At 43.0% G+C, this 22,347-nt stretch overlaps 1 protein-coding gene across 1 annotated transcript in view; it reads right to left on the bottom strand.

The window, feature by feature from the left end:
- FAM81B (family with sequence similarity 81 member B) overlaps positions 1 to 22,347 on the bottom strand; it is a 61,211-nt gene that overhangs the window by 37,556 nt on the left and 1,308 nt on the right. Inside the window, 4 exon segments of the mRNA XM_011235567.3 lie at positions 11,727 to 11,791; positions 15,198 to 15,295; positions 15,738 to 15,762; positions 15,764 to 15,871. Of these exon segments, the coding sequence (XP_011233869.3) occupies positions 11,727 to 11,791; positions 15,198 to 15,295; positions 15,738 to 15,762; positions 15,764 to 15,871 (296 nt within the window).

The raw sequence follows: 22,347 nt of genomic DNA, 5'->3' as shown, positions 1-22,347 counted from the left end.
AAACAACTGACCTTGGGCATTTGTTTTTACATCGTCCTACTCACAGGCCCCAAGGGTGGGAAAGCAGGTGGTCTCCTACTGTTACTTCTTCCTAAGGAGCAAAGGTGAAGACCTGATAGGGCGAGTTGGTTCGTAGAATGAAGAGTGGTGGATTGTGGTTTTACTGTGCCTGGGGCTCATCCACACCCTGCCCCTGAGTTTACTGGAGCGGACAACCCCCAGGGAAATTAACTCACCCGCCAAAATAGCAAGACATTTGAGGAGCACAGTCTTTTCCAAAACCAACTAGCCTACAAATAATCTGCTAGATTACAGATTTCTACATAAGAGAAATAGTAAGATATAAGCAACAGGACATTTTTTAAAAGGCTAGTAAACAATAAAAGAAAGGGGGTGCCTGGGTGGCTCAGTCATTAAGCATCTGCCTTTGGCTCAGGGCGTGATCCCGGACTTCTGGGATCGAGTCCCACATCAGGCTCCTCCGCTGGGAGCCTTCATCTTCCTCTCCCACTCCCCCTGCTTGTGTTCCCTCTCTCCCTGGCTATCTCTCTCTGTCAAATAAATAAAATCTTAAAAAAAAAAAACAATAAAAGAAGGGAAGATGTTAGCAGAATGAAAACAAAAAACCGGAAAACATAAAAAAAGTAAACAAGGAGAAATATTAGGCATGAAAACTATAATAGTCAAAATAAAGAAAAAAAGATGGGAAAAATATGACAGAGGAGATAGCTGAAGGATGAACTAGTGATTTGGGAGACTGGAATGAGGAAATTTACCAGGCAGAAGAAAGGGTCACACAATTCAGGTATGTCAGGGCCAAAATTTAAAACTCACCTATGTGACTCCAAAATCAAATGTTAAGCTTAACTTTCCTATATTCCTGTAATTCCAAGAGATAATAAGCAGAGGCAGGGGACGTGCTTTGATTAATGCTACTCATGTGATCTATTAGAGTGGCAGCGGAAATGACACACAGACACGTAGAAGTGTCCCTAGGCTCTGTATCCATTCTTTCCTGAGTTCTTCCTTCCTTCCTTGGACCTGGCCGCTATTATCTCCTCTACTTCTGTGTCCGAACAAGAAGTGCGTCCTCCACACAGCAGCTGGAGTGGTCTTCTAAAAGCCTAAGACCCTCCAATGGCTTACCCATTCTCTGAGAATTAAGTCCTTGCTCTCATTTCCAACCTCAGCTCCTCCCACTCTTCCATCCATTCACTCTTATACAACCGCATGGATCTTCTTTCTGACCCCCACACATGCCAAACTAGCTCCTCCCCCGGAGCCTAGGCACTTGCTGTTCTTGCTGCTTGGAATGCACTTCCCTGCAGTCACTCCATGGCTGCCTTCTTCTCATTGCTTTTGTCTCAAATCCAGCATCCCCTCCTCAGACGATCTTCCCCTCAGTCACTTTCTATCGTAATACCCCATTTCATTTTCTCCCCAGCATGTGTCATTATCTAAAATTATCTTACTTGCTTGTGTGTGTTTTCTGCCCTCCCTCAGTAGAGTGAAAGCTTCCTGTGGGCGGGGGCTTTGCCTAACTTGTCCTCCACAGTGTCTCCAGCACTGAGAAGAGTGCCTGACATGTAGTAGGTAGTCAATAAATATTGGCTGACTGACTGGTTTTTTTCTAGCTGGACTGTTTATTCCCTTAAGACCTATTAGTTGTTGGAAATTGAGGGGGAAATGGTGCCATAAAGCTACAGATTGGGAGAACCTCAAGGTTTACAGTTTCTTCTCTTCAGCAGTGTGAAGTCCCTCAGCCTGGGTGAGGCTTCTCTTTCCTTTCCTTTCCCCTGCACGACTGAGGCNGTGCACTGGGTGTTATACGCAACTAATGAAGCATCAAACTTTACATCGGAATCTGGGGATGTACTGTATGGTGATTAACACAATATAATAAAAAAAAAAAATGTTCTTCTGGAAAATTACAAATGGAGATAGATATATATATAAATCCATTCCTCTAAAGCCCCAGCACGCTGATGGTACTCCCCTGGATTGGATGTATGAATCACAGGCAGAAGGGAAGAGGATGTCAGTCCCTGCTGATGGTGACACATAGCCTAGTGGCAGACTGCAGATTTACTTGTTACCTTCCTTGAGTGAGCACTTCTTTCTGGCCTCTCCACAATCTGCATCCTGAATGTGCCAGTGAGAGAGTGTTTGGCCCTTAGTCTTCCATCCCACACAGACACTTGTGAAGGATGCTGCATTCCTCTCAAAACTGAGTATTTGCGTATTCTTAGGTGTTCCCAGTGTGGCAGACATTGTTGGTTAACTCTTCATAGCCGCCTCCCCAACCCCCATGGCTTCTGCCTGGTTTGGTTCATCCCCCAGCCCCCATGTCCTTCAGCTGGGCAGGTTAATCACGGTGGACTCCTTCATCTGGGTTGAGATGCAATTGGATAAAGTAGGAGCATATGAAAGAATTCTGGCCAGTCAGGTGAAAGGGGAAACATCTTGTGGGGTTTCTGGGTAAGGTTTCTTTGCTTTCAAGAAGAGATACATAAGGGGGCGCCTGAGTGGCTCAGTCGTTAAGCGTCTGCCTTCGGCTCAGGGCGTGGTTCCGGCATTCTGGGATCGAGCCCCATGTCGGGCTCTTCTGCTGGGAGCCTGCTTCTTCCTCTCCCACTCCCCCTGCTTGTGTTCCCTCTCTCGCTGGCTGTCTCTCTCTCTGTCAAATAAATAAATAAAATCTTAAAAAAAAAAAAGAAGAGATACATAAGAAGAAACTTCCCACTCGTTTGCTGGATGTTGTCATGTCTGTGCGTGATGTCTGGAGCTGCTGAAGCCATCCTGTGATCATGAGGGAGAATAGGATGACAAGGAGGAAGGATAGAAAACACCTGCTTGATGATGTTAAGCCTCAAAATTAACCAAACTGTAGATTTTTTTAAAAATGTGAGCTAATCAACCATTTTAGTTGGAGTTTGTGTTATGTGTAGCTGAAAGCACTGTATCTATATCTAATAATCTACCAATAAAAATTATAGTTGAAATAAAAATATGTCAGTATTTACTAAATGTCTACTCTAGTCCATGCTTAGTATATAATAGTCTGTCCCTCAAGGAACTTGGTCTCATTCAGTGTTTCTCATAAAGAAACTTGAACTAGTACCATGGGGGTGGAGGGAAGTTGTTACACACACAGATTCCTTGGCTCTGCCATAGATTTGTTTGATCACAATCTTGAGGGTTGGGAGGGACACTGCAAGAATACATATTTTAAATAAGCACTTAGGTGTTTCTAAATGCCTTCTAAATATTGAACATCATTGATTTATTTAACGCTAGTCATGTGAATTAGTGAACGATATAAGGCGGAATATAATGAAGTGCTAATGTGTGAAATAGAGAATATGGGCTCTCAGGTTATGTGGATAGTCAGAAGCAATGTGACCAGGGGGTAGGCAAGATAGAGGGTAGAATACGGGTTCCACCATTTACCAACCAAGGGTTTCATTAATTCATCCTTAAATGGGGCTACCAGGCCTACTTGGCTGTATGGTTGTGAAGCTCTGTATGGTTCATGTGGGAGGCACGGTTCGGGGGGGGGGTGGTGAAACCAGTGCCATAGAGCTGCAGGGTCACGAGGAGCCCGCGTTCACTCACTCTTCGGGGGTGCTATTGGCTGGTGCCAGCATTGTATCCAGAGAGAGCTTGAGGAATCAGACCGAAGCCGGCAGAGAGAGCAGGGGAACAGGGCTGCCAGCTCTGCTCAGATGCCGGTCTGTGGTCCTGCCTGATGATGGGCGTCGGTGATGTTGCTATTTGTCACGCTGAAGGAAGCCTCCAGGGAGGGCAGCGCGTACTGCTGAGCAAATACATATTTGTGCAACCGGGGGGGGGGGGCAGTAACTGACTTACAGAAATGATGGACTCTGTGGTTGCTTTTAGCTTTTGAAGTTTATTTTTTGAAGTTATTTTACACTTAAATGGAGAGCATTCCTTTTTATCTTTTCATGCTTAAGGGTTACTATAGCTTGGGAGTTTATTATTTATTAACGATGTTTAATGAAGCACCAGATAATGCTCTGTTTAGTTCTATTTACATGATTCCTGCAAGAGAAACAGAGAGCTTGTATGTTTTTCCCCTTCCATTACCATAACAAAAGAGAAGATCATTTTGTAATTGAGCTTTCTAAGTCAACCACAAGAAAAACACACATACGAACATTCTCAGTCTTCTAAGAGAGATCCCTGATGCCATTGTTCAAAGCATCAGACCATCCAAATGGCTAAAAACTGAACAACAAGACGTGCCACTCTGATTCTTTCAGTTAAGTTAAAAACAAAGAGGAAGCCCACTGTTTTATTGGTAATATTTTATCAGTGGGACTTATATCTAAATTTAACTGTGAAAGCAAAGAAATGACTGAATATTCCAGACTAGTCCAGATGGAGTTACTAACCACAGGAGGAAGAATTCCCAGGGGCCTTTTCAGAGAGCTATTTGGGCTTTAGAGAAATCATTGATTATGGAGCCGACAACGGGCTCTGAACAGATTTTCCACAGACTCGGAGTTCTCGTTCTCTGCGATTCCGTGTGACTCGCACCAGCTGTGCTGTTGCTGGCAGGTGCAGCGGCACAGAGCGCCTCTCACTTCTCTGCCTGTTCTGTTCTTGGGAACAGAGCCCTAAATTTACTGAGGAGATTCTGATAACCGTTGTGGCAACCTGTAATACTCAAGACGCAAAAATCTGAGAGCTGAAGGCCTTTTCTAGAACAATGAGGAGCAGAACTGAAGAAAATTTTCATTTTTGTGACATCTATTATGACTAGTTCCATTCTCAGTGCCAAGAGTCCTGTGAAAAATATACGTATGAAGTGAAATTTTAGGGAACATTTGGATGCCTCACAAAAATAACCTGTAAGTGAATGCGGAACAATGGGATTGAAAATGTTTTCTGTCGTTTCTCCGTGCTTGTTTCTGACCACCCTGGCAGATGGATTTGGGCAGCTAGAGAAGCCTCCATGGCTGAGTTTTACATGATACTGAATGCTCTAGGGGCCTAAGGGAGGCAACTCCAGTTTCATGAGTACAGTCTGGGAAGAGGCAGACCAAAGCCGGTAGGGTTGCACCAGGTGGAGGTCTGCATGGAAGAGCCTGGAAAGGACAGGACTCTAAATAGGGACATAGCTGAGAAGAGACTGGAGAAGGAGACTGGTTGTGGATAGTTTCTAGCAAAAAGTTATATGCTGTATGAGGCAAACACCTCACGTTAGTAAAATTTTCGATAAAATTACAGAATGCCTGATGCACTTGTGGTGACTGGCTTTCTTGCGGGAGGCATTCAGGTGCTCCAGAGTCTGTGTGATGGAGGAGGAAGACGTGGTGGGTTACACTTACAGGCAAAGCGTATGCAAACTGCAGCAGCAAATTGTTTTGATGGTATTTTGAGTTCTTATCACACTTTGTCGTGCTTTTGTAACACTCTTCCATGTCGCCTGGCTATTTTCGTGGTGTACGTGTTGTTCGTGGAAGTCTCCAGGATAAAGAACACGGCATTTGGAGTCTGGAGACTGGGGTTCAAGTGCTGTCTCTGCCACTTACTATCTGTAGCCTTTCTTAGGTTGTCCAGAAGAGGGCTCTTTGTATCCTGTGGAAATCAGGGCTCCTGCCTGACCCAATCATTTGAAGGATATCGATTTACCTAATGTATTTGGGGTGCTTTGTGATGTCCATAAGTGTCAAATACAAATGTTCTTATGATGATTATTAGTAATTATTACATGGAATTATGGGCTGAATTGTGTCCCCACCAAAAGATATGTTGAAATCCTAACTCCTAGTACCTCAAAATGTAACTATCTGGAAATAAGGTCATTGCACATGTAATTAGTTGGGATGGCAGGGTAGTGTGGGCCCATAATCCAATATGATTGACACCTCTATAAGAAGATGGCCTTGTGAAGATGGAGACTCAAGGAGAATACCATGTAAATATGGTGGTAGAGATGGAAGGGATGCATCTAGAAGCCAAGGAACACCAGAGATTGCCGGCTGTCACCAGAAGCAGAGAGAGAGGAATGAAACAGATTCTCCCTCAGAGTCCTCAGATTAAACCAACCCTACTGACACTTTGATTTCACACTTTTGACCTCCAGTTGTAGGGCAATAAATATCTGTTGTTTTAAGCTACCCTGTTTATGAGACTGTGTTATGGCAGCCCTAGGTAACTAACACAAAGGGAAGTTCCTAACCTGGGTCAAATGTAAGGAACGTATTATTACATGACCTTATTTCCATATAATGCTTATAGTCGACATGTCACTTTCATAAAAATTATTTCCTCTCATCCCCACAACTACATAGGTAAAATTTTTCTCAATTTGGATGGAGACTGAGCCTTGGAGATTGGCAGTAACTCGGCTGGGAAATGTTTTAACCTGCTTCTTTGACTCTTGCCTATATCACAGCAAATTTGCTTAGACCAGTTAGTAGCTCTTCAGCTGTTACCTTGTGTTTTCTCAGGATATATTATGTAACCATGAGTTACATTTCATCTGCTTGGCTCGCATCTCTCTGAGGAATTTTAAGGGTCCTCTCTGAGGCCCAGAGGCTGGAGGGGCTCCCTCTCTGCTCTGGAGAACTGAGTCTGGCCTCAACCTGACCTCAGCAGAGTTCTCTCCCTTGAGCAGAAGCTCCTACCTGTGGCAAGAATCCAAAGGGCCTCCTGGGTGGGGGGAGGCGCTGAGCTGCATCTGGGCAGCCCCTGCCCTGACTGATATGCGGGGGTGCTGTGGGTCATGCCCAATTCCTGCAGCTGTGTCCACCCACTGCCAGAGTCTCGCCCATCACAGGCAGGGGGGTAGAGATGGAATCTAGAAGATGCTAGACAGGAATAAGAGACTGCACTGAGGGTGACGGCGGTGCCTCCCAGGCAGGGCTAAGATGCTGTGAGTCCAGGCTGGCCACACCTCACAGAGGGGCCCATATGGAGGAAGATCAGAAGTCTCTGGTTGTATCGTATCTTTCATGCTCCAGGGATGGGCTGCAGGTGAAATGTCCCTGGGTGGTGAGTGCATGTGTTCACACACACACGTACTGAGAGGATCCCTGGCAGGGAATGTGAATAGAGGAGTGGTCAAGAAAACAGGCTTTGGGGGCGCCTGGGTGGCACAGCGGTTGAGCGTCTGCCTTCACGCTCAGGGCGTGGTCCCGGCGTTATGGGATCAAGCCCCGCGTCAGGCTCCTTTGCTGTGAGCCTGCTTCTTCCTCTCCCACTCCCCCTATGTTCCCTCTCTCGCTGTCTGTCTCTGTTTCTGTTGAATAAATAAATAAAATATTAAAAAAAAAAAAAGAAAAGAAAACAGGCTTTGGAGTAACCTAGACATAGACTTCTGGGTTAGAATCCTGGTTCTGTCATAGTACTGTGTGTGGACAAATATTTGACTCCTTTGAACCCCAGGGTCTTTGTCGTTAAAATAGTGACACTCTGCCTCTGTTAGGGTCAGAGAGGATGAAATGAGAAGAGGATGAAATGAGAAGAGGACCACGGGCTAAGAGCTGGAAGCTTTCACAGTGAACTCGGTCCGCAGCACCAGGGAGCAGTGCAGGGTATGAGAAGGTCTGCCAGGTCATAAAATCCTTGCTACCAAACCCAGAGTGCCCGCTCCTTCACAAGCTGCGCAGACTGTTTTGAACTTTCTCTCCTGGGAGTTGGTCATCCTCATGGATGGATATGATATTGCAAAATAAAACCCCAAAAGATCTCCAAGGTAACATGGCCTATCCCATAGAAAGCTCAACCAACAGTGTTTTTGTCTTCCTTTCTCATGTCCTGGACTGTAAAGTATCTGTTTTCATCATGTAGCAGAAAAGCAATGCATCACGATATAATAAAATGTCTGCCATGGTGCTAAGAGAAAACCTTGAAAATAAGTATTTCCCAGACCCCCGAATGCCATATTCTACTCACAAGGAGAAATCATCAATCATGTCTTATTTTGCCCATTTCACTTACTGATAGTTTTTTGGATCCAAATTTTAAACACCCTTCTTTGGCTGCCAGCCAGCCAGACCCCTCATCTTCCCAGAGTGTACTCCTGAGAGAATTCCTGAGACAGATACTGGCTATGGCCCAGCCTGGACAGCTCCTCAGTACCAAACAACTTCATTTCCCTGGCCCAGGGGCGTCATACTTCAATTTTATACTTTTCTCTTTTTCATTCTGACCATCTTTGCCCCCACCCTCCCATGCCTTTTCAGGGAACTCAGGGGTGTCCTGCCTTGGAAACTTTGCTCCTCACACACACGTCCACATGGCCAGATCCTGGTCTTTGCTCACACCTGACTTCTCAGTGAGACCTGGCCAGAGAGGCTATCCAACAATGCATGTCTCTTCCTCTTGCTCGAATGGAAGATCCATTCAAGGGCAGGGGGCTTTAGTCTCTCTCGTTCCCTGATGACTCTCTAAGTGTCTAGCTTTGTGCCTGACACATAGTCAATGCTCAGTAAGTGTTTGTAAAGTGAATAAAAGGTAAATAACCAGTTTCGGAAGACCAAAGAATTCTAGGGATGGAAGAGACCTTAGAAATCATTTGATTCAGAGGTAAGAATTTTTTTTTTCAGTAGGGTCAGTTGAAGAGAAATAAAAAAGAGATTTATCGGCAGAATTTGTGTTCTGTTCAAAATTAAATCCCATGGGGGAATAATCTATGTTCTTAAATCTTAGCCACTTACTTTATTACATAAAAGAACGTTTATGAGAAACTGTGAACAGAGTTGAGAAGTAGCAAACAGAGGCAGCTTTCTGATCTGCATCCCGGAAGTGAAATCTGGATCTGATCCTGAGCGACAGGGACAGCCGGTGGGACTGCGGCGGCTCGTCATCGCTTAAAACTCTGCCGCGTTTTATAAACGAGGCAGAGACTGCCCACGAGGAAAAGGCATTTTCTTTTTCTCAAGGTCCCATAGCTAATTAGAGGCGGATTCAAGAGTGGACCCGAGGTGCCTGACCTCCATGCAGTGCTCCTTGGGCCAGCAGAAAAAAAGAGAAGGAAAAGAAAAAGACTTTGTGGTGCTTTCCTTTTCAATGAAGCTTAAATGAGCACGGGCTACACCGTCACTGTAAATCAATGAACACATGTGGCAATCAGAATTATTTATTGCCGTTCATATAATGTCTCCATAATTGTCCTATAAATGGTTGCAAGCATTCCGCCTCCCCCTGCTCCGTGGATACGACCTAACATTTAACAAGTACTGATAATTTGCGGGTGTTGCTCCAACTGCCTGCGGCTGAACCGAGTTCTGTAAGCCCTTGGTCCTGCAGGCTTTTTAACTAACATGTCTCTAGCCGAACCTTCACAGGCCATGTATTACCTCTTCTGTTGCTGGATTTTTACTTTTTTCAGCTGTGGTTAGTGTTTGCTTTTGTTTTTTGTATTTCCTAGAAACATTCCCATATAGATTTATAAGGCAGAACCTCTGTAAATATGTAATGTATATTCAGGCAGTTTAATGAGTCGATAATGACTTTTGCTTCAGTAAGTACCTTGTTTGCCTATCAATAAATTTGTTGCTGCTCAATGAGTACTATGACGTAAAGGATGAAGCAATTTTTAAAAATTGTTGTTTTCATGTGTATTTTATTGGATTTGACCTGTCGCCTCGAAGTATGTGCACTGATGATTGACATGCCGGAGCGCCATTGTGTTTTTCCAGTTAATCAGCCACCTAGGAGTCTCCTGCACTAAGCCGGCTCTTAAAGATTCCGTTGTTCCCCCATGACTCTCCATTAAGACTATCAACTATGGTTCCACAGGAATCGATATTCAAGGCGCCACGATAAGCTACTATGATAGGGGTGTCAGAAAGCATAAGGTTATACAATCCCTGCCTTTTGAGAGCTTGCAGCCTGCTCTGGAAGGTCAAAAGGGGAAAGATAAAAAACAAAACTAAACTAAACTAAACTATCTCCGGGGTACATAGAAGTTCTAGATAATATGGCTTAGACCACAAGAGAGGGGTTCGGGGGGAGATCAAGGTAGAAATGAATTTTGGGACTAGATAATCTTCATTATGCTTTTGCTTTGAATAATAGAATATTTCTTCCCCTTTGTTTTAATTTTAGTTTCTCTGGAATCCAAGAAATGGTAAAAATTTCCTTGGATTTCTTTTCAAGTGTGTCACCGGCTTGCAGGAATTTGCTCTATCATTTCTGGGATGTAGGTCAGCAGCCTGGGCTAAAGAAATCCACTTGGGTTCATACTGGAATTTGACAGATCAGAAGAATGATTTCATTTTCCATTTGTCATGTGTAGATTCAGGTAGGAACAAGTCTCCCTTTCTTCCTCAGATGGCAAGTTTAGCTAATATATCCATGTAAAATAATTGTGTCTGTGCATATCACATTCATTGTCCTTCATTCAAAAAAAAAAGTCACCAACCCAAATATTGTATTTTTAAACATTAAAAAAATCCTTTTTCCTTGTTTGGTTTCATTTGCCCTAAATTATGGCCTTATTGTCACATAAACAAATACAAGTTATGGGCAGCATGAAAAGAGGGGCTGAAATAGTGCGGTTGAAGTATTTGTGGTGCGTTAATTCAATTGGCTAAGGATCAGGGAAACTCTTAATTGTGAACAGATTGTAATAAAAATCTGTGAGTTTAAAATTTTTATCATCTTTATTGTTAAAGGTAATATAAAAAAATGAAAATTTTCTTTTCATTTAAATTTTTCTCTTCTCATTGACTCATTTCATTTGTTTGATAATTTTTCTTCTGTGGTCATAATGTATATTTTAGGATCAGAATTATTTTATTTTATTTTTAAAAAATTTTATTTATTTTTTTTGAGAGAGAGAGAGAGCATGAGCAGGGTGAGGGGCAGAGGGAGAAGCAGATTCTCCACTGAGCAGGGAGCCCGATGCAAGTCTCAATCCTGGGACTCCTCTGGGATCAGGACCTGAGCCAAAGGAAGACGCTTAACTGACTGAGCCACCCAGGCGCCCCAGGTTCAGAATTATGTCAAAGTTACAGTGAGTCCAAGAGAGCTTCTAATCTAACCTCTCTGTTTGGCTAATGAAAGAACCAAAGCCAAAAGACATTATGGGATTGACTGAGGTCATACAGAGATGAAATACCAAGTGCTCTAAAAACATTAATTGTTGCCTCAGACCATACCCTCCTTCGACATAGAAAATAGAAAACTCAATAGACTATGCCTTGCCTCTGTGATCCTACCTTTACCAACTGGAATTAAAGGGTCTTTTGGACATTGCCCATGTATCAATAATGTGTCATATTGCCAAGCCCCCAGAGTTGTCCCTCTTCTGCAGACCTTCCCTGGATGAGCTCCAGGTGTGGCACTATGAACAGCAGAAACACAATTTACTGATGATTCATTTAATATACTTAAAAATTTCTGAGTTTGTACAACAAAATGCTAAAAGATTTACTTGATGTATTTTGAAAGTCATAGTTAACTCTATCCGATCTTTTCATATGTCACTCATTGCCTGTGTTGTATGATTCATAATCTATAGGAACCTATGGAAGTTACGTCAAGAGGAGGCTATCAAATGGGCTCGTTCTGTCAAAGAGAAAGGATTAGCCTAGAGAAGGTCATCTTCTGAAGTTGCTTATGCAGCCTCTTCTGAAAGCAGAGAACCAGTTTAGATGAACTCAAAGATCTCAGTCAGGCGCTTTAATCTTTAGCTGAATCATTAAATACAGTAAATAGTTAAAGCCGGTTGCAATGTACAGACTTACTTGTCGACATACTGAACTAGATCTGTAGAATTCTTGGTTGACATTGTGGCAGGAGATAATCTTACCTAAAACAAAGGTCATGGGTTTAAAATGTATCATCAGCTACTTTATAGGTCTTACCCATCTTATTTTTACATAAATATTTTAATCTTAAACAAAATATATGCTATAGACCATCAGCCCAGTTAAACTTCCACATGCTCCGTCTGTATTTCTAGAGACTAAAACCAAAATCAAGTTCTAGAAAGACACTAGAGAGCTTCATTTCATAGATTGGTATCACAGTCAGGAAAAACTTATTGGACAAGTCAAAGCCATGGATTGTTCTTAGAAAAATTTTGAGTGAAATATCCAGTGATTATTGGATGAGTTACTAAAGAAGTTCTCACAGACGGAATTTACTCCAACATGCTAATTTCTGAGGGGAATCAACCAGTTTTCAAAAACAAAGTGCACAACTAGAAATCTAGTCTATCCAAGTGATTTTGTTTTCTAAGAAACCTGGATGTCAGATTATTACAGTCAATGAGAAATGAAAGCAGAGCACAGTTTTGTACATGACTTACTAGTATTTAACCTACCTGGCCATATGAACACTTAACTAATTCAATAATGTGGTACTACTAGAAAGTTCCCTTGTACCAAAGTTCATAATTTTGCAGCATTTCTAGAAGGGAAGAGACCACCAAATGCACTCACTGTTTGACATATGCTAAAACTGTTTTAAACTCTAATGTTCTTTATTTTTAAGATCAAAAACAGGACACCGATTTATGCTCATTTTAATAGCCCATCACTGAACTGGATTCAATCAGGAGCGTGTGAGTGGTATTCTGCCTCAGTTTCAAACTTAAACAAAATAGTTTCCTGGCACAGAGGTTAAGCGTCTGCCTTTGGCTCAGGGCGTGATCCCTGGCGTTATGGGATCGAGCCCCACATCAGGCCTCCGCTATGAGCCTGCTTCCTCCTCTCCCACTCCCCCTGCTTGTGTTCCCTCTCTTGCTGGCTGTCACTGTCTCTGTCAAATAAATAAATAAAATCTTAAAAAAAATAGTTTCCTGGGATATTTTTCTTAGTTTATGTTATTGCACACGATCGTGGTGAGCAGAGTAGATAAGACCCACAAATAGAAATCATTTCTTTTGGGGCGCCTGGGTGGCACAGCGGTTGNCGGGAGCGTGTGAGTGGTATTCTGCCTCAGTTTCAAACTTAAACAAAATAGTTTCCTGGCACAGAGGTTAAGCGTCTGCCTTTGGCTCAGGGCGTGATCCCTGGCGTTATGGGATCGAGCCCCACATCAGGCTCCTCCGCTATGAGCCTGCTTCCTCCTCTCCCACTCCCCCTGCTTGTGTTCCCTCTCTTGCTGGCTGTCACTGTCTCTGTCAAATAAATAAATAAAATCTTAAAAAAAATAGTTTCCTGGGATATTTTTCTTAGTTTATGTTATTGCACACGATCGTGGTGAGCAGAGTAGATAAGACCCACAAATAGAAATCATTTCTTTTGCAAAACTACCACATCTTACTTTTTAATTTAGCACCTCAGAGACTTAACTGGAAAGCTCTCTCCTCCAATAAAACGTACCAAAAAAAAAAAAAAAAAGAGTCTATTATCAAGGAAACTAATAAAGACCCCCTGACAATAGTCGGGCTCTCCTGATCCTGCCCACTTGGCAGTGGATGACCAGCACAGGCTCAAGGCTGCTCAAAATGGAGCCAGTGACCACCACGATCGTGCTTTAGGCCCTCTCTCCCCCTTGCTGAGTGGCGTCTGAGGCTCCAAAGCCAGGTCTTCCCCTAGAGGATGGATACACTGATCCACTGGGTACCCAGGGGTCCATGTTATGGAAACCATCCTAACTCCCTACAGAACGTGACTGGCCTTCTGCCCTGCTTTGTGTTTTGACTCTAGTTTCGAGCTGGAACAGAGCTGGACCCGGGCTCCTGGCCTACTCAATGCCTGCTCCTCCTTCTCACCTCTCCACGGTGACCCTGCACTGGTCTGTCTGTGGTATCCCCTCTGCACCTGGCTGCCCCCTGGCCTTCCATGTTTGGCACCTAGGAGCCCTTTCATTCCCTTTTGTGGAATGAACGACTATGTGAATATTGTGTCCCAGGACACTAAATTACTGGATGATTGTCTCCTTCCCCCTCTCAAGTGAAACAGCTGGATATATCTCTTTTACTTTTATGTTATTTTCAAGTCTTATTTTGAAGACCATAAATAACATCATCTTAAAAGCACAGCTACAACTCATATACTTTTAAAGTAACAAATGTTAAACCTGATAACAGAGGAAATTTGGAAAAATATAGAAAAGTAAAAGATACAGAAAAAAGAAATTCTCATTATACTTGTTCTACCTATAGAAAGCAAAAGCTGTTAACATTGTGGCCTATTTGTTTCCTCTTCTATGCAATTTCTGGTGTAGCTAAGATAGTACGTAAATTTTTATATCTTTGCTAATTGCATTTAGGAGGCAGCTCTGTTTCATCTCTATTCCTATAAGCTAGAATATAATTATATAACAATTCTCACAAACAACTTGGTGGCTATTCCTGGACTTTTTACATGTGTCAGTTTTCACCTGTTTTATAACGATACTTTAAAATGCTGTGTTCCTTTACGGTTTAACTAAGGCCTATAAAATACTTTCACATATATGATGTCCTGTAAGCTGGGAATCATCATCTTTACTGAAATCCTACCCTATTGCAGAAAGAATTTAAGATGATTATTTTTAGAGGCGAGAAATCTGAGGATTAGAGCAGTAACAGACTTACCGCAGATCATATAGACGATAATAATAATCATATCATAGTGACTCACTGAATCTCTCTTACTTGCTAAACGCTTTAGCTTAGTGCTTCATTCGAACCTCACATCTTTGGATGATAGGCCTAATTAGCCCATTTCATAGAAGAGGAAACAGAGAGGTTAAGTAATTGCTGGAAGTCACACAGCCAGTGGGTGCTACAGCCAACAGCTTCCAAAAACCAATGCTTGACACTGGGCTGGCTTTCCAGTGCTCTTACCATCACCAGAGGCTGGGTCCCCTGGTGAGATCTAAAATACTGCTTCTTTGAATGTTCTTTTTCATTAACGACAAGCACCAATAAAAGAAACTTATATAGCTATTCTCTTTTTCATGTTAAAGCTAAAGTCTTTATCTTGAATTTATCAGAGTTTCTTTTGAATCTTTACAAAAAATAATTATCAAATATTTGTTCATATTTAACCCTGCATATTAAAAGTCAGTCCAGTGAATGTATTCGCATATTGAGACCCTTTCTCTTTTCGGCTTGTGTGGTCATCAGTCACTTTGTCAAAGCAGAACAAACAAGAAATGTAGGTAGAGTGAAAAGAAAAACAACTCTTCTAGGACTCCTGAGAACTCTCTGAACAACGCTAAGCTTTAAAGAAGCTGAACAAAATATTCTATTTTTACTATTAATGTCTAAAAGTACTTGCTTTCTTTTCTTGGTCATTGACTGGGCCAGGAAGGGGGCCATCAGTTTCCGTCGGCTGTTCCTCCGCAGTCAGGGAGGCACTTTTGTTTACATCTGTATCTAGGCAACCAGAATGCTGAATCAGATCAGGAACTAAGGCAAGTGAATTTTTGCCTTGTGGTGATCATTATTATTTTTTAAAAGTAAGGACAGTTTCTGTACATACGGTGAAGCTTAAGGGAGGCTTCCAACTTATTTTATGCTCCCCTCTTCTGTCCTCCCCTACATAAATTTTTCACCAGGCCCCCATCACACCCATAGTCATCTAGAAGAATTAATCGTCCCAGGTACTTCCATTAGACATTTAGGAACCTTGTTGAGATGCATACACTTAGATCAAACTGTTATAAAATAATAGGAAATGATTGCTCGCTCTTTTATGCCCAAGCCATCCAAGGATCTCCTTTGGGATTTATTACCTTGTTTACATGTGGTAAGAAATATAAGTAAGGTCATCAAGGATGGGAATTTAGAGACCTTGAATAATCCATGAGATAAATACCTGAGCTCATGATGCTTGATTTCCTGGGCTTTATTTTTTGTTGATCTGACTTTTTTGAAAGGGAGAAGAGATTTTTTATTTTGTCTTTCAGAAAGCAAAGCTCTGAGGAAACTTGGTTGCAATCTGACTAAAGTCTTTGTGTTTCAGGGGCACCTTCCTAGGGTGGCTCAGTAGCATTGTGACTGCAGGGAGGATCTGTGATGTCAGTGGGGCTGGCCCTCACACTGTAGGTCAAGTCCCTGCGATTTCAGAGCTTCAAGGGTTTTTAGTGCTCATCCTCGTAAAATCACTAGGTCCTTCACCTACTGGTCCCATTGGGGGGGGGGGTGATTAGGCTGTCATTTCACACCCTTCACATTTAATAGAGGAGACCGGTTTCCATCAAATACACAAAGAATGAACTGCTAAGAAACTCCCGAATCTTCCTCCAAGTGTGCTCGCTCAGGAAGCTGACGCTTGTGGGCCACTAGGGGGAGTCTCACAAAGAATGCGGCGATAATGACAGGTGTGGTGGGTCTGGGCTATAACTGAATTAAACTGTTGAATTTTGGCTTTGTAGAGAAAATGCTGTTCCGTTACTTGGCCAAAAAGATGTTGATTGTTTCAGCTCTGAAACATTTCCCTGAGTTCTAAAGTTGGAATCTGCAGATTTTGGTAATACTACCTGGCCCTCGTATACAGAAGTTATATTATTGGTTGAGTTAGTTTTCAAAGTATGGTGCCAGGTTTGCCTTGCTCTGGGGACACGTAATGTTCAGGATGCCAAATGACAGACTTAGACCCCACAGGTAAATACCGCTCATGATTTTTCGCTTCAGCAGTATGTCTTCTAGTGCTAAGCTGAGCTCTTAAAACTTAGAAATACAGTATTTCATGGTTTGTAAGGTGTCCAAAAGGCTCATTACACCATCCTGGTCATCATTTTATCAAGCACCAAGGGAACTGGCACACCATGAGTGGCAGCAAGTGGCCATGAATACCAAGAGAGAGGGTTGGAACCCTAACTCCTCAACCACCTGGCTATTTACTTTGGGCAAAATTACCTCACTTCTACAAGACTCAGTTTTCTCATCTGTAAAGTGAGCTAATAATATTGATCTCCTAAGGTGGTCGAGAGGGTTAAATGCAATGATACACTTAAAGTGCTCAGCTGAGTGCCAGGCTGGGACTCCACTAAGAGGTAGCTATTATTAGTGATTATTTCACAAGGTGGCAATTATCCAAGAAATAGACAGGGTCTGCGTGAGAAAGGAAAACTGGATTTGACCTTGCTAAGAGATCTTTTGTGATTCTCTCTCTCCTTAAATTCAGCTTCTAGTCTGTAGCATTTGACTAGAAAAATGGGCCCCTGTGAAATGAGAATCTAACTTGTTTTTCTCGAAATGGTTGCTTGTACAGTGCACATAATATATATATAATTATATTATATATAATAATATATCATTATATTATATATAATAATATATAATATATACCCCTGGATTCCCACCTGCCGAATGCATATGTAAAATCCTTCCTGGAAGTCGGTAACCTTCGAAGACCTCTTCTAATCCAGGTTTGCCGAGAGTAAAGCCTAAAGTACAAAGGCCAATAATGTTCAATTTTGATCTTGAAAACTTAAAAACAACATTATATTCTGATATTACTTTAAATAGAGACATAAGGAAATAATTGTGAGGTGATGGTCAGTGAAGGGTTTGGTGAGTGTTAAGGGTCAGCTGTGTGTACAACTGCTGTGTGTTGTGCACTACACAACCCCAGGGGGCGCCTTTTACACAATAACACAGTAGATTTTCATATTTGTTACAAGTTTTCAGGTTTATGTCAAGCAAATATCTTATTCTAACAAGCCAAGTATATCAGGACAGTGTTCTGATATGTGGGAGTAAAGGGTCTTGAGGAAGGGGCACCTATTTCTTTTTTTTTTAAAGATTTTATTTATGTATTTGAGAGAGAGAGTGCGAGCACATGAGAGAGAACGAGCTGGGGGTGGGGAGGAGCAGAGGGGGAGGGACAAGCAGACTCTGAGCTCAGCTCAGAGCAGAGCCTGACTTGGGGCCCCGAGATCATGACCTATGCCAAAATCCAGTCAGCGGCTTAACTGATTGAGCCACCCAGGAAAGGGGGAGCCCATTTCTCACTCACCACAAAAAGTGTGTATGGACCAGGGGCAGCCTGGATCCTGGGTGTCTGCAGAGTGCCATGTCCTCAGCTAACCAGCTTCAACCAGCACTAGACCACAGCAACTAGTAGTCGTTGGCCGAGTGTGTCCTGTTCAATGTCGTTTTCCTGTAGGTCACCTGCGACCTGTTCTCCTAAGTGCCCTTAGGCCATCCTTCCTGGCAAGACCTCAGTTGGACCTGAGGACGTTTCCTCTTGCTATTCCAACTGAAGTTTTACCTGCTTTAGTCTTCTAGGAATCTCTGATGTGTTTAACACTTAACAGTTTAGAAGATGTTCCTCAGGTTCCATCTCATGATTCTTCTGAGGAAGGCAGTGCAGACACAATATCCCAATTTCACAGATAAAATTGAGAAGGTTCAGAGAGATGAAGTGACACATGTAAGTGAATGGTGAAACCCTGACTGACTAGTCCCCAAGTCGGCTAACCCTTAGCCTTGTGTGCCAGCCCTCCTGGGATAACCATACTGGATTGTGCTAAGGTGTGAGTGTTTGACTTCCATTCTGATGGAGTGCTCAACTCGAAGCGAGTCCTGAATGCTCCCTGGCAATTATATTTCCTTCCTACAGGACTTTCCTACTCTCCTAGATGACCCTCCTATTTTCCCGCAGCCCTCAAACTGCCAACAGCTGCTCCCATCCTCACTCTAGCTCATGACCTTTCCTTTCCATTTAATCAAGAAAACAGAAATTATCAGAAGAGAATTTTGAGGAGTCCGCACGCTATGTCTGTAGACCTATGTGCATCTCTGTCCCTAAATTTTGTCTCTGCTCCTGCTTCAGTGAATGAACTGTGCACCTTGTTTAGGCCCATCCCCCAAGCTGTCTGTAGGTCCCACTTCCTTTCAACTATTCAAAGACCCTTCTTCTCTCTTATCTAGATCATTCTCATCAGCATACAAACATGTTTTTTTTTTCCTTCTACCCATATTAAAACAAACAAACAGCCTTCTTTTTCCTTTATGTCCTTTTAACTACCACTCCCCCACCCCTTTTCTGCCCAGGAAAACTCCCTCAAAGTGTTTTTATTTTTCTCTTTCTATTTTTTCTGTTTGCTATGGTCTAAATTGTACCCTCCCCCCAGTATGTTGATGCCCTAATGCTGAATGTGATTGTATTTGGAGATAAGGTCTTTTAGGAAGTAATTAAGGTTATATGAAATCGTAAGGGTGAGGTCCTAACCTGATAGGACTGATGGCCTTAGACAAAGGGATCCCAGTCTCTCTGGGTCTCTGCACACACACACTGAGGTAAGTGAGCACAGAATGAGAAGCCAGGTGGAGCGTCCTTACCAGGAACGGAATCAGTCAGCACTATGATCTTGGACTTAGCAGCTTCCAGAACTGTGAGAAATTAATTTCTGTCACTTATGCCACACAGACTACAGTCTTTTGTTAGAGCAGCCTGGGCCAACTAAGACTGTCTTGAATCACCAGAGTCCAGCTTTCTGTCCCAGTCACCTTGCCCTAAAACTGCCCTTGCCAGAGTCCCCCTGTGACTTCTTTGTTGTATGTCCGGGGGTCAGCTCCTCCCTCTTCCTGTCACTTGCCCCATCAGCAGCATCTGACAGAGTTGAGGGCTGTCTTTTCCTTGAAGCTTCTTCCTTACTTGGCTCCCAGGGCAATGTGTCTCCCGGGGCTCTGCTATTCTTTCTCATGGGTTTCTCATTCATCTCCCTCACCTCTGAATAGTGGATCAATGGTTTCAGTATTCTCAGAGCTTTCCTGAAGGTCCTACATCCCGGAATCCTCAGCCTTGGGCAAACCAGAATAGCTGGTCACCCAACCTGTGAGTGCAGATCCCCAGAGCCCTGTCCTTACACTTCGAGACTCAACACCTTGATGAGTTCACCTAGTCTCAGGGCTGTAAGCTGGTGATCCCTCAATCCCCTATTCCCCAGAGCTGCTGCCCAAACAGCCTTCCCTACCACAGTAAATGCCAACAGCCTTTCTCCAGTTGCTCAGGCCCCAAACCTTGGAATTCTACTTTGCTTCTCTTTTTCTTTCAAACCCAGTGTTTGCCCCACCTTAAAAAAGTATCCAGAATGGGTCACTTTTCATTGCTTCCTGTGCTGCCCCACTGGTCCAAGCCACCATTGTTTTTCCCTTGGACTATTGCAGTGGCTTTCTAAAACCAATCTCCCTTCTGCCAAACTTACCACCTATAAATTATTATCAATGAAATAGCCGGTGATGTTGTCAAAGAGTGATCAGGGAACTCATCTACTCAAAATCCTTCACTAGTTTTCCATCTTGTAAAAGATGAAACCTTTGTAATATCTACAAAATCTTTTCGAGGCACATGTGGTAGAGTCTTCCTATAGCCGTCTGACCTCATCTCCTACATCTCCTTTCCTTGCTTACTCTCCTCCAGCCACAGAGGCCGCCTTGGTATACCTCTTTGACACACCGACGGGCTCTTGCCTCAGCGCCTTTGATCCTGCTGTTGAGGCAGGCACCTGCTGTTGCCTCTGCTTAAATGACCTGTGAAAGGTGCTGGCCGTATTTTGATAGGGGTTGAATTAAACGTGTAGATTGCTTGGGGTACTATAGACATTTCACAATATTTGTTCTTCCAATCCATGAGCATGGAATGTCTTTCCATTTCTCTGTGCCATCTTCGATTTCTTTCCTCAGCGTTTTAGAATTTTCAGAGTACAGATCTTTCACCTCTGGTTAGATTTATTCCTAGGTATCTTATGGTTTTTGGTGCACTTGCAAATGGGATCAATTCCTTGGTTTTTCTTTCTGCTGCTTCATTAGTGGTGTGTAGAATTGCAACAGATTTCTGTACATTGATTATGTATCCTGTGACTTTACTGAATTAATCATTATCCCAGGGTCTTGGGGCCCCACGTCGGGCCCTGCATCAGGCTCCACGCTCAGCATGGACTCTGCTTCTCCCTCTGCTCTGCCTCACCCGTACTCTTTCTCTCTCTCTCAAATAAATAAATAAAATCTGTATAAATATAAGTAAAAATAAAACCACATACTTTGTACTACTGTGTCCTGCTGCATTTCCTCCTTGGTATTTATCTGTATCATGCATATTTTACCTTTCTTATTGTTTTTCCTATTAGAATCTAAGCTCCACAAGGGCAGAAATTTTTGTCTCTCTTTTTTTTTTTACTGCTCTGCCTCAATGCCTAGAACCGTGTCTGGCACACAGTAAGTGCTCAATAAGTATTTGTTAAATGAGTGAATAAATGAAGTCCATCAGTATGTACAGACAACATTCTAAAGAGGAATCCAGAAGTATAGGTGACTTTCCTCTGGGTTTAGGTGATGCACGTGGCACAAACTGTTGAAGGAGTCGACATTTTACTTGAACCTTAAAAAATACATGACTGGTAGTTCCTAAGGTCTGAGGGGCACTCCCTGTGGTTTGACTCTTCTCTCTGCCACCCTAACAGCCCTCAGAACACTTCCAGGGGCTCTTCCTGCCCAGGACCCTACACTGGCACCTGGAGAGAGGAAAGACCTCTCTCTCCACCACCAAATAGTTCTTGCCATATTCTTCTGCTGTCTGACTTTCCACCAGTGTCTGTTAGGAAGAATCAGATTAGGGACGTCTGGATGGCTTAGTCAGGTAAGCATCTGCCTTCAGCGCAGGTCATGATCCCAGGTCCTGGGATCGAGCCCTGCATCAGGCTTCCTGCTCAGCAGCTAGCCTGCTTCTCTCTCTTTCAAATAAATAAATATAATCTTTAAAAAAAAAAAAAAGGAAGGCTCTGATTAATCCAGTGTGGACTTTACACCGGACAAGGGATGATGCCTTCGTTCAGGCATTTCAAACACTGGTGTATATAAAACTCAGGTGGAGAGCTTCTTAAGTCATAGATTCCTATGCCCCACCCCAACTAGTTTCTAAACAAGCTCATTTTTTTTTTTTAAGATTTTATTTATTTATTTGACAGAGACAGCCAGTGAGAGAGGGAACACAAGCAGGAGGAGTGGGAGAGGAAGAAGCAGGCTCCCAGCGGAGGAGCCTGATGTGGGGCTCAATCCCAGAACACCGGGATTACACCCTGAGCCGAAGGCAGACGCCTAATGACTGCGCCACCCAGACGCCCCTAACAAGCTCATTTTGATCCAGAGATCCAAGCACCCCACAAAGAAATACTCGAAAGGAATGAATTTCTAATGTTGGCATTCCTAAAGTCCTACAGAGAACATAATTTTGGTCAGGGGACCTCTCTAATGTTCCTAAAAATAGCTACTGTATTCCCATAAACAATCATCTAACTGCCCGTCTGTCTGTTCATCCACCTGCCTGGCCCTCTGCCCATGTGTCAATCCATCCAGTCCACCATGCCTCCCTCCATCTTTGCCTTAGATCTTGTGTCTGTGTGAATTTTCCTACCCGATAGCAGTGCTGGAGGAGATTTGTCCTTTTTAAACAACTACCCCAGGTCCTAATTACCATCTGT

The sequence above is a fragment of the Ailuropoda melanoleuca genome, chromosome 3 (assembly GCF_002007445.2).
Source record: "Ailuropoda melanoleuca isolate Jingjing chromosome 3, ASM200744v2, whole genome shotgun sequence".
Lineage (NCBI taxonomy): Eukaryota > Metazoa > Chordata > Mammalia > Carnivora > Ursidae > Ailuropoda > Ailuropoda melanoleuca.
Note: the sequence above shows the minus strand (reverse complement) of the source record. Positions and strands in the feature narration are given on the sequence as shown.